Source organism: Eublepharis macularius, chromosome 12 (genome assembly GCF_028583425.1).
Source record: "Eublepharis macularius isolate TG4126 chromosome 12, MPM_Emac_v1.0, whole genome shotgun sequence".
Taxonomy (NCBI): Eukaryota; Metazoa; Chordata; class Lepidosauria; order Squamata; family Eublepharidae; genus Eublepharis; species Eublepharis macularius.
Window position 1 is genome coordinate 52,176,144 of NC_072801.1, and position 12,230 is coordinate 52,188,373.

The 12,230-nt window shown below is 40.8% G+C and overlaps 2 protein-coding genes across 5 annotated transcripts; both read left to right on the forward strand.

The window, feature by feature from the left end:
• Positions 1-954, forward strand: LOC129340069 (olfactory receptor 10A7-like). Its single transcript, XM_054994631.1, has one exon. It carries the CDS (start codon positions 13-15, stop codon positions 952-954), a length of 942 nt encoding a protein of 313 aa, XP_054850606.1. The 5' UTR covers positions 1-12.
• A 3,137-nt stretch (positions 955-4,091) lies between these two features.
• On the forward strand, positions 4,092-7,485 carry LOC129340068 (olfactory receptor 10A4-like). 4 transcript variants are annotated; one of them, XM_054994628.1, is made up of 2 exons: positions 4,092-4,101; positions 6,545-7,485. In XM_054994628.1, the coding sequence occupies exons 1-2, from the start codon at positions 4,092-4,094 to the stop codon at positions 7,483-7,485; spliced, it is 951 nt and encodes a 316-aa protein (XP_054850603.1). The 4 variants fall into 4 exon arrangements, with proteins under 4 accessions (XP_054850603.1, XP_054850604.1, XP_054850605.1 ...); XM_054994629.1 differs by lacking the exon at positions 4,092-4,101 and adding an exon at positions 4,575-4,584; XM_054994630.1 differs by lacking the exon at positions 4,092-4,101 and adding an exon at positions 4,874-4,883.
• Positions 7,486-12,230: the final 4,745 nt, after the last annotated feature.

The window sequence follows — 12,230 nt, forward strand, 5'->3', positions numbered from 1 at the left end:
ATTACTCATTCCATGGAAGAAGCTGGAGAGAATCAGACCAGTCTCAATGAGTTCATCTTAGTGGGATTTTCATACCTTGCTGAGCTGCAGATTTTGCTGTTCTTGCTGTTTCTGGTGACATATCTGGTCACCATAATAGGGAATATGCTCATTATCCTGCTGATCAAATGCAATCCTTCCCTTCAAACTCCTATGTACTTCTTCCTAGTGAACCTCTCATTCTTAGAGATTTGTTACACTACCAGCGTGGTCCCACAGATGCTGATCCATTTGGTAACAGAGCATAAAACCATTTCCAAAGCTGGCTGTGCTGCCCAAATGTATGTCTTCACTATCCTGGGACTGACAGAATGCTTCCTCCTTGCAGCCATGGCATATGACCGCTATGTTGCCATATGCTATCCCTTGCATTATACAGTCATCATGAGCCACCAGGTCTGTTCTCAGTTGGCAGTAGCATCGTGGGTTACTGGCATCTCAGTGGAAGCAGCTCAGACCGCATGGATCTTTAGCTTACCTTTTTGTGGTTCTAACCTCATCCAACATTTCTTCTGTGATATTCCACCTCTGATGAAAATGGCATGCACAGACACCTCTAAAAATGAAAATGCACTTTTGGCAGTTTCAGTACTTTTCATCATGGGTCCATTCTTGCTGATCATACTTTCTTATATCAGAATTATTTACACTATTCTTAAACTTCCTTCTGCAGCTGGAAGGAGGAAGGCTTTCTCCACTTGTTCCTCACACCTCATGGTGGTGACATTATTCTATGGGACAGCCATTTTCACATACTTGAGGCCCAAGTCCAGCCATACTCCAGGGAGTGACAAAATGATTGCTCTGATGTATACTGTGGTTACTCCAGTTCTAAATCCCATAATATATACTTTACGGAATAAGGAAGTCAAGGCAGCTTTTAAGAAGACATTTATAAAAGTCTTATTTGCATAGTTCTCAACAATTTGGACCTTTGAAAAAATGGAGAAAGTACCAGGCAAGGAATGGCTTCTAAGAATACCATTGCTGGGGAGAAGCCCATAGCCATGCTGTGAAGCTCTTGCTCTTAACTCAGTTGTTGTAGAAAAACAGCTTGGTGCTAAGACGCTGAGAGAAAATGCCCATCAAGCGATGTAACTGGACTGGGGGCAATGTTAAGGATCATTGGTTAATAAAATAAAAATATCATTGAGCAAGTTTTCACAAACCACAGCTGAGAAGATAAAGCTCCAAATCAGACTGTAGACAGTGGCTTGTGTAACCCCTATGAGGTAATTGGTTTAGCCCAGTACGGTGGAGTCAGTAGCTAGAGCCAGGCTGCTGAGGAGGAGATTGGTTGCTGGGGAGATTAATAATAATGTATATGCTCTTATCACCTCGAATAAGGTAATCAAATCTTGTATGTGATCAATATGACTTAAAGTGGTTTATGTATATTGTGTTTAGTTGGTGTTGCTGGGATTGTATTATTTTTGCAGGGCTGTAAATCCCCAACAAGAGGACAGAAGCCTGGGCTACAGTTGCTTCGAATTAGTGAAAAAGGACTCATCACTTGGTGGAATCAGACAAGTTGAACTGTTTTACCTTTTCAAAGACATTGTTGGTTTAAAGTTTCTGTATGGTTGCACTTATGAGTTTAGTTAAAAAAATAGTTGTATTTTATTAATTGTTAAAAGGTTTTTAAAAAAATTCTTAACATAAATTTGTGTGAAAGTTTGCTTCCTAAACCTCATAGAACCCATACGAAGAGAAGTTACACTTACAACAATAGATACTCTTCTATCCAAAAATACTTGCATATAACTACCTTTAACTGCTTTTATAAAAATGAGGTGTCTTGGGGAAGGGTTCTGGCCTATCCCAGCCATTTCCTGATGTCTTAGTTTTTCTTTGTGAAGGAGTTTTATTTTAACAGAAGCATACTTATGGGAGTCTGGAGCTGCAGTCTCTCATGGTACAGTACTGAGGAAGGTTTCTTCCTTATCCACTGTTTATGGGAATTAGGCCATCATTTCTGATGCATTCTTTCTGCATTGGTGTCATTTTGCATTACTGTTTTTCTTAGGAAATTTACTTTTTCTGATGAAAAACATACACCTGGGATATAGCATTGGAATGATTAGAGAAAGAACTTACTCAGCTTACCTATACATTGTTCCTGTTCTGTATTCACAGTGAAGATCCTCAGAAGATGGAAGCCTACTAGAAGCAAATTTGGGTCAGCCCCCAAAGATCTTTTGGTCTGATCTCTGGGCCTGCCTTCCATCTCATTACTGGCCTAAAGGAATCCATGGGGTTGTGACTGTGGTTTCCTTTATCTCCTGTGCTTTGGACAGGTTACACACGTCAATGTGTCTGGATCCCCCTGACTAGCTGATTTGCAAGCCATGTGGTTATCTTATCAGCAGGGCAAAGAGAGACTTTGGTTTCCATAGCATCATCTTCTGGAGGTCAAAGATCACCCAGGCTTTACCTGTGCACTTGGAGGTCTCTTGCCCTGTCTCCTCAGTAAAAATTTTAAATGTAGGATCATGGAAATCTGTCTTTTTACTAGTACTGCAAATTATCACAGATCAAAGAGTTAAAAGGGGGGCAGGGAAGAACAAAAACAGTAGATTGATTGAATGCTTGGTTTTACTGGCTTATTTACTGTCAGGACAACTTGAGCCCCATCAAACCAAATAGTGGACAGCCACTAAATCCTTCCTTCAGCCCCACTATTTCTGTGCAGGCTATGGTATAAACCCGTATTTCCCATCTCCTATCCAAACAAAATTGCATTGTATTGTAATGAGTAAAATGCTCATTTAATACACTTCTGTCTCTTCCCACCTCCTTCCCTTTTTTGGTTGCCATTCGTGTCTTGACTTCTGGACTTTAAGCTCTTCAGGACAAGACTCTCTGTTCTTGCACTCTATAAAGAGTCTTGCACATTTATAGTGCTCTATAAAGAAACAAATAAATATACATCAGACTAGATGAGATGTTGGTGATCCATAATCCCACCCAACAGGTCATCGAGTGTGACATAAGGTGTTTGCCTTCCAAGCTGATGGATGATTCTGCTCACCTTAAGTTATTTGGTTATTGGGAGCCAAAGTAGCTATTTGCCTTACAGGACATTCCTACTTTTTAAGCATGAGGTTAAAAGTAGTTGACATGCCCAGGAACAGAGGCATCAGGATTCAAGGGGGAGGCTTCAAAGAGGAGAGCATTCCAGAGGCAGGGTGCCACCATTGAGAAGGTCCTCCTAATGGCTTACTCCCCACCTCAACCTGCGTAATGACTCTCTCTACGTGAAACTTCTTACACGAGGACACTCAAGTGTAGGGAGATGCAATGTTAGCCAGAAAGCATAGTTTAAAAAGACAGTCTGTCAATTTCACCTTTCAACACTAGGGTAGTTTTAAAAGACAGTGCCAGCAGAGATCACTCCTCTGAGGTGAAGATGAAATTAACAAACCTTCTGAAGGGCAATCTCTGCTGGCTCAGACAAAAAGACAGAGAGAGAGAGAGAGAGAGAGAACTTTGCTGGCTGCTAGGCTGTGGCATGCCCTTGGCTTGACATGCACTCCTCCCCAGTGCTGTGGATCAGGCACCATGGCAAGTGGCACTTTTCTCCCCCCCTCCTCCTCCTCCTTCCCCTCCTCTCCCCTCCCTCCCTCTTTTGTACCAAGAAATGCTCTCTCTGTCTCTGTCTCTCTCTCACTCGCTTTCTCTCTCTCTGTCCAGCCCCCCTTTCTTTTAAGCTGCTCCAAAGTTCTGGCCAAGATGCAAAGTTGCAAATGGAGGTTTCTGATGCCCTGCAATGCACCATGGTAAAGCTTCACCTTTGGCGGACGTTGGAGGAGGAAGGGAAGAAGGGAAAGGATGGGGGAGAGAGAAAAGGGGAGAATAGAGAAGGTTAATTTTACCTTCACCTTTGAGAAGTGATCTCTGCCAGCTCTGTCTTTTAGAACTACCCTAGTATAGAAAGGTGAAATATAAACTATGCTTCCCATCGAACATTGTGTCTCCCTACACATTTGAGTGTCCTTGTGTAAGAAATCTCCTGAAGAGAGACTCTACGTTTAACTGATGAGCTGTAAAGTATGGGAGAAGGTAGTTTTTAAGTTACCCTGGTTCCAAACCAATTAAGGGTTTAAGTTTTAGAGCTAACAATTGTTCCCAGCAATAGTCAGGCATTTGGTTGGGTAACAGGCTTGATAACAGATGAATCCTCCCAAAGTCAATGAGGTATGCAATGTATGGCAAATATGGAAACACTATGCACATAACTGTCAATTAAATCAATTCTGTTTAATGGGAAGACTGACTAACTGGTCTGAATGGACATAGTTCCCGTCAGGTGCATTATTTGATGAACAGTGGACCTGACAGGAATAACCTTTTGCTGCTCTTTATGTCTCTTACTGTCTGGGGAAAAGAAACCAGACAGAAGGTACCAGAATAAATATCAGATTTTAAGATTGAATATAATTCTGATCAGATGTGGAATATTTACAATATTTATAAATGTGTATGACTTAGATTCCAGATGTGAAATTGGCATTGTATATAACCTGATCTTGTAAATGAAGCAGGGTCAGTCCAGGTCAGTACTTGGGTGGGAGGGAGACCACTAAGGTGGATTGGGGTTGCTCTGCTGCGGAAGGCAATGACAAACCATCTCTACTCTTCAATTGCTATGAAAACCCCTTGATGGTACTGATACATTGGTTGTGACTTGACAGCACTCACATACATTCGAGTTAGATTCAGTGTTGATTAGAAAACTTTCAAGTGCATATATCCGGCACATCCAGGATGCTGTTTTTCTAGTCCCCAGTGGATTCATTACTGTGATACATTATTCATTACATGGGATACTCTCATGGGCTCTGGTGAAGAATTAAATTGCTTCAAGTGTTGGTGGATATAAATAAAAGCTTCCTTTGTTTGTGATAACGAACAACTCTGAAATAAGAAAGAACATTTTAGACTCCTCCAAAGTAAGGTTTTGTGAAAGAGGGTCTGTCTGTTGCCTTTAAATCAAAACAATTCCATCTGATTTTGGACTGAGAACAAGATCTGAATGATCTTGCTTGATTTGTATTTTCTTATTTAAAAATGTATTGCATATTCAATAGAATTGGGATTTGCTATTTGTTTGCCTGAATCTGTGGCATTTTTTTAATAAGAGAGAAATTTACTATTGTGTTTGAAGTCTGATTCTATTAGAAATGTAAATTTAGGGTTTCTTTTAATATTCTCATTTTCTTCTTCAATTTCAATTCCAAGTTAGCTATCTCAGTGAGTATAAAATATAAATGGCTTAAAGCCAGCAAGCTGAAGGGTCATGTAATTTCCTTCTATTAAATATGGGCTTGGATCAAGACTAAATTTTGCATCAACAGAAGAGAACTTTCCTGCCCCCCAGCCCCCCTCCCCCCAGTGTAGCAAACTCATATCTCAAAATGCTGTTCCTGGAGGACAGGAGACCGTAAGGAACTCTATGAGGGTGTCCTGCAGTGGGAAAGAGGAATCAGTGGAAATTGTCTTTTATTCTGGATCCAATCCATCGAGTAGATGAACTCTGATGGGGTCTGAGACCTGCCTGGTCTGCATAAGCAAGAGAATGAGGTGGTAAACTAGGCTTTAATACTTCAGATTGTAAAAGAAGTGTCACTTTCTTAATGTTACTCCATGTAAAAAACTCCCTGCAAAAATTTCGACCCTAGCCCTTTGCAATCTGTGCTAATTTTCCATTTACAGGAAATGATCAGTGTAAGGCAACTCTGAAACCTGATTTAACCCAAAGAAAAACAAATAAACTTACACAACAGGGCCGTTTTCACACTGCTTACCGTCTCTCAGAATGACCCGGAACATTGCACAAAAACTGCAGAAGATTGCGATGTCGCACAAATCACGTGTGAGAAAACGTGATCTTCCATGCAAATGTTCCGGGTCGTTCCGAGAGAAGGTAAGCAGTGTGAAAACGGCTCAGATTGTTTCTTCATTAAGAATGAGCTCTCTAACCAGTAATATTTTCTTGCAGGAGTAGTGTTGGTGGTTCTGTTTTCTGAATATGCACACTTCTATGGCTGAGCAAGCCTTAGTCAATTTCATTTCAGAGTCTTAATATTGGAGCTGAGCTCGAATACACAGATTTCTCATCCAGTGTACTGAACACTAAATTGGCGAAGGGCTTCAGTGGCTAAGAAAGCTCTCTAGGTTGAACACTTTTACAGTGCAATTCTAAAAAGAATCATGATCTTGAAGTCAATAGCCTTCGGGCTAATCTCTATAAGAGGGTTTTTCATGAGTTGGCACCATATACTCAGCTCAAAAGAGGGGCACATAACCTGTGGGCCCATTTTGTCATGGGAAAATGGTATGGAATGTAAGGCAAGAGCCACCCACCCTCACCCCACACTGTGGTCTCAAACTACAAAGAATTAAATAGAAATAAGTCAGACTCACAGACTACAGAGCTGACTTATTGAAAATCTCTCTCTTTTCTAATTCATACAGGCTACCTATTACATGGAAGAAGTTGGAGAGAATCAGACCAGTCTCAATGAGTTCATCTTAGTGGGATTTTCACACCTCGCTGAGCTGCAGATCTTGCTGTTCTTGCTGTTTCTGGTAATATACCTAGTCACCATAATAGGGAATGTGCTCATTATCCTACTGGTCAAATACAGTCATTCCCTTCAAACTCCTATGTACTTCTTTCTAGTAAACCTCTCATTCTTAGAGATTTGTTACACTACCAGCGTGGTCCCACAGATGCTTATCCATTTGTTAACGGAGCATAAAACCATTTCCAAAGCTGGCTGTGCTGCCCAAATGTATGTCTTCACTATTCTGGGACTGACAGAATGCTGCCTGCTCGCAGCCATGGCATATGACCGCTATGTTGCCATATGTTCTCCATTGCATTATACAGTCATCATGAACCGCCAGGTCTGTTCTCAGTTGGCAGCAGCGTCATGGATCACTGGCATAACAGTGGAAGAGACTCAAACAACATGGATCTTCAGCTTACCATTTTGTGGTTCTAACCACATCCAACACTTTTTCTGTGATATCCCACCCTTGGTGAAATTGGCATGCACAGACACCTTTAAAAATGAAATTGTCATATTGGCAGTGTCAGTACTTTTCATCATGGGGCCATTCTTGTTGATAATCCTTTCCTATATCCAAATTGGCTATACTATCCTTAAGCTTCCCTCAGCAGAAGGAAGAAGGAAGGCTTTCTCCACTTGTTCCTCACACCTTATGGTGGTGACAGTATTCTACGGGACAGCTCTGTTCACATACTTGAGGCCCAAGTCCAGCCATACTCCAGGAAGTGACAAAATGATTGCTCTGATGTATACTGTGGTTACTCCAGTTCTAAATCCCATAATATATACTTTACGGAACAAGGAAGTCAAAGGAGCCTTTAAGAAGACAATGGTACGAATCTTCAGTACACAGAGCTCAAAAATGTGAACCTTTGAAAAACAGAAGGTGGTGAGGCAAGTTTCTTCTTCATCCACCGTTTCTAAGTATTAGTCCATCATTTTGGATGCTTTCTTGCTATATCAAATAATTTCTTGTTATGGCTTTGCTTTTGAAAATATCATTGTCACACCTAGGACATAGTAAAATATGATTAAATAGATAATATATTGCACTTAACTATGTATTGCTCCTTTCCACACCCTCTTTGAAGGATGTATAGGAGCATCAAAAATAAGCACTTATAGCCTTCAAGAAGCATAATCCAGCCAGGTCCAAAATATCTCTTGCTCTGCTCTCTGGGCACCTCTTCCACATCTCCAATATTCTAAAGATATTCAGAGAGTTGAGATGGTTATCTCCCCCCTTTCCAGAACTTTTCCTGTGGTTCACAACTCAAGAATCTACATCCTAACAGTCTAGTTTTTGAGCTGTGTGGCTAGTGCATTTGTAGGGCCATAGGAGTCTTCCTGGTCTCCATAGCCCAACCTTTGGAGGTCAAGAGGTATCTGTGGACTTGGGGCTTCATATTCTGTTGCCTCTGGAAGCTCCACCAACTGTCCACCCTCTGTTCTGTTGGTGTCATATCTTAACTGCTCCCTGTTGTTGGCCAGATGTCTCATCTGCATCATTCATGTTTACAGTTGGGTGATAGGAACATGCAATGCTGTCCAAGGCTTGAGTTAAGACTGTAAAAATATGCTAGTTGAAATTTGTCCATTTACTAGTACTGCAAATGATCACAGTGGAAGGATGAATGAACCAAGAATGGGGAACAAAACAGAGGATTGCTGGGATACATTATTTACTGATTTACTGTCTGCATGTAAAACCAAGGCCATTTTCACACTACTAACCTGCTTCCATAATGTTGCAAAATGTTACACAAAAAACATGGAAGATAGCGTCTTCTCGCGAGAGATTTGCACATCACGTAAAGCTCTCACGAGAAGACGCTATCTTCCGAGTTTTTTGCGTGATGTTTCACAATGTTACGGAAGCAGGTTAGTAGTGTGAAAATGGCCCAAGTCAGTCAAGTCAAATGCTGGACAGCAACCAAATCCTTTCCACGACCTTCCTATTTCTTTGGGGGCTGTGGAACTAGCCCTTAGTCCCCAACTCCTACTGAAACAAAGCCTAATCGTGCTTTACTCTAACAAAATTACAGTGCTATTTAAATTAAGGGGGGAAAGTCAATAAGAAAAAAAACTAGATGTGACACTAGGATATCTATGATGGGATCCTCCCTCCTACACACAGACACAGAAAGAAAGTGAGAGAGAAGCTATTCTGTACAATAACTGAGATCAGAGCTGTTTGGGAATAAAATCCAGAGGAGTTAGCTATGTTAGTCTGTAGTAGCAAAATCGAAAATAGTCCAGTAGCACCTTTAAGACTAACCAACTTTACTGTAGCATAAGCTTTCGAGAATCACAGTGCTCTTCGTCAGATCTGATGAAGAGAACTGTGATTCTCGAAAGCTTATGCTACAGTAAAGTTGGTTAGTCTTAAAGGTGCTGCTGGACTCTTTTCGAGTTTGGGAATAAGGCATTGAATTAATTAAGACCAACCTGCCCATGTTACTATTAACCACTCAAAGGGGGAGAAAGGATTTATTAGCAAAATTGTATATAATGGGAAGAGTTAAACCTCTTCTCTCCCTCTGAATAGTTCTCATGAGAACAGGGCCTCCTCATGGCTTCTATTATTGTTTTAAAAGTACCAGGAGGATCTGGTCACAGCTGTCCTAGAACCTTGACTGTTTTGGCCCTAAAAAATATACAACAGTCCACCAAAAGATCAATGTGCCTGCTCTTTTTCATTCCTTTCTGTCAGGACAAGAACACGAGAGGTTTCAGGCACCAGATAGGCCATTGTATAGGGGTGATGGGTTCTTTTCAGGTTGTTGAGTCATGAGGCCTGGTTTATTGGATCTATTTCATTAAACAAAGGCCATGATCGTCTTCCTGATAAACATGGATATAGTCTGATAGGATTGCCAATATTCAGGTTGGGCCTCGAATTCTCCCAGAATTACAATGGATCTCAAAACTATAGAGATTGGTTTCCCCTGGATAAAATGGCAGGTTCATAGCTCAGATCCTCTGGCATGACATTCCTGCTAAACTTCTTCCCCTCCTCAAACTCTGTGCTAACCAGGATCCATCACCAAATCTCCAGGAATTCCCCAGCCTTGTGTTGGCAACCCTAGACTCTGACAATGCATATGTTAGCAGGTATTCTGGGGGAAATGACAATCTCTGAAACAGCCAAACATAACAGCAGCTTATTATTTACATTTATAAATTCAACATGCATTTGCATCCGTATGGGTGATTGTGCAGCTGGTGCCCCAGCAAAGAATACACAACACACAGCTTAATTGGATGTAATGGACCACAACTTTATTGATTACAGCCATTGGTGCATTGGCAAGGGATATAGCATCAAATGACCCACCACTGATTGGTGGTTCCTTCCTTAGCACACCTGCCGAACTCCGTGGAACGGCAGATGATGTACTACCATCCCAGTGTGGCCAGATGGCCCCTGCTACTAAGGACAAAGCCTACAAAAGCCCTCCCAAGCAAGCACCCTTTGGCTTCAGCCAAGATCCTTTAAGGGGACCCTGAAAAAGGCAGGGTGAGCTGCCCAATCCACACCACTCACTTGAGTGGAACTGGTCCAGTGACTCAAAAACACCTAAAGTTGTGACTAGCCCACCCCCCTTGCCACTGGCAATGTATGGTGGCAACCATGCAGGCTGCAGGAAAGGAGCTCAGCCATTCCTGCACTCCTCCCTCTGTGCCCCAGCCCAGCTCTTTGCTTCCACCACAGCCTTGCCCACCGGTAAGATGGCAAGCTCCTTTTTTTGAATATATCAGGTTATATTCAAAACATGGACTAACTCATGAACCTGAAAGACCCCAAGGGAACTAGGGTCCAATGTCCCTTTATGCTTGATAATTTGAGTTCCTATGACAATCCCAACTATTACATCCCATAAGATAGTTGTAATTTCTCCAGGGACAATAATACTCTTAGAATAATAATCTGTTCGGGGATTATGTGCAAACAGTTCACCAATAGCTAAATTATGACATGAACACACATATAGTTCATATTAAAGTATAAGTTCTGTTGGACAGGCATCGTGTTTCACAACTGTGTCAAACACATGATTTGGGAAATATAAAAGGTTTACCTCATTTTATCCTGTCAGATTTCAGTCATCTTTCCAAAGTAAGACATATTTTCTTTATATTTGAAAGCATCCATCCTTCTTATTACATAGGTCTTTGGTACTCAGCTATGCTCTGTCTGGGGAAATACAGTAAAGTGACTCCTCATCCTCTAGCTATCAGTGTAGAAACCACAACATTAGAAGCGAAATAATAATACAGAGGTTAATCTAAAACTGGCTTTGCATATAGAAAAAAAGACTATTTTTAACTAGCATTGTCTGCCTTATAAGGCTACCAGTTCATATGGTAGAACAAAATTCAAGTCCAGTAATACATTAAAGACCAACAAAATTTTCCAGGGTATAATCTTTCATGAGTTGGCACTCACTTCATCAGACACCATCATATGTTAATAGAAGGTAACCAATAGAACCAAACAGTTATTTCCTGTGGCCTCAAGATCCACGAGCAAGTGACTAGTCACCAATCTCTTACAAACTAGTAATATTCTATATGTAGAAAGGGAGTGATCTGATAAGAGCTTAATGGAGGGAATTCTGTGAAAATAGGAAGAAGAGTATCTGATGGGGGGGGGATAATTGTCAGGAATGGCTGGAAGAGAGGGAGGAAGAAGAAATGGTTCCATGAGAAAGCCTAGAGAGAATCAGCGCAAAATAATGAAACAAAACTTTATGTATTGCCTTCGACAATACATAAAACTTTAGTAGTTTAAAGGTTGTAGGGTTTTTTGCATAGTCTTAATTCAGTATCACAGAGTGGTATGTTTGAGACCTAGGGAGGCAGGGCTACATTTATTGTTCATTTTGTTTTCCTTTTGTTTGGTAAGAGTTTTTGCTCAGCTCTGTGCTTTTTCTTTTTGTAACCAATGACTTCAATTAGCAGGTTTTTTAAAAATGTATTACCGTGGTCCATGAACAACCAATTAAAGAATAATTTGACAATTATACAAAGAGAAAATGCAAAAACTCCTGCCTGCATTTGAATTACTACAATGGACAAGATTCCCAAGGCTTCCACTGTACCGGATGGAATTTTGAATTGGTGGCCAAGAAAAGCCTGGAATTCTTAGTTTGCAGAAGAAACAAAAATAGACACAAATAGAGGGTATGGCTTTCAGAGGGTCACATCTTTATAAGTCTCTGTTGCTGGTGGCTTTATAAGGATATTATTTTTGTTGAGGAGAGGGTAAGACAAAGCTGGAGAGGTGAAATCCTCATTAGGGTGCTGCACAACTTGGGATCTGGACTAACCTAGTAAATACCACTTTCCATATGATAGAATACGGTACCTGTGTGGCCTATTTTAGTAGGTTATACTAACCTACTAAATATATATATTTATATGATTTATATGACTTCCATATGATTTATAGGTCTGGAAGAAAATTCAAGAAATGGGGAAAATAATAAAGCTTCATTATTAGGTGGCAAAGACCACTGTGTTGCAGAAGAGCATTAAGAATAACTGGGGATGGAAATGAAGATGGGCGATTTTGGCATATAAGGAAATGAGGTTATGTGTAGGGTTAGC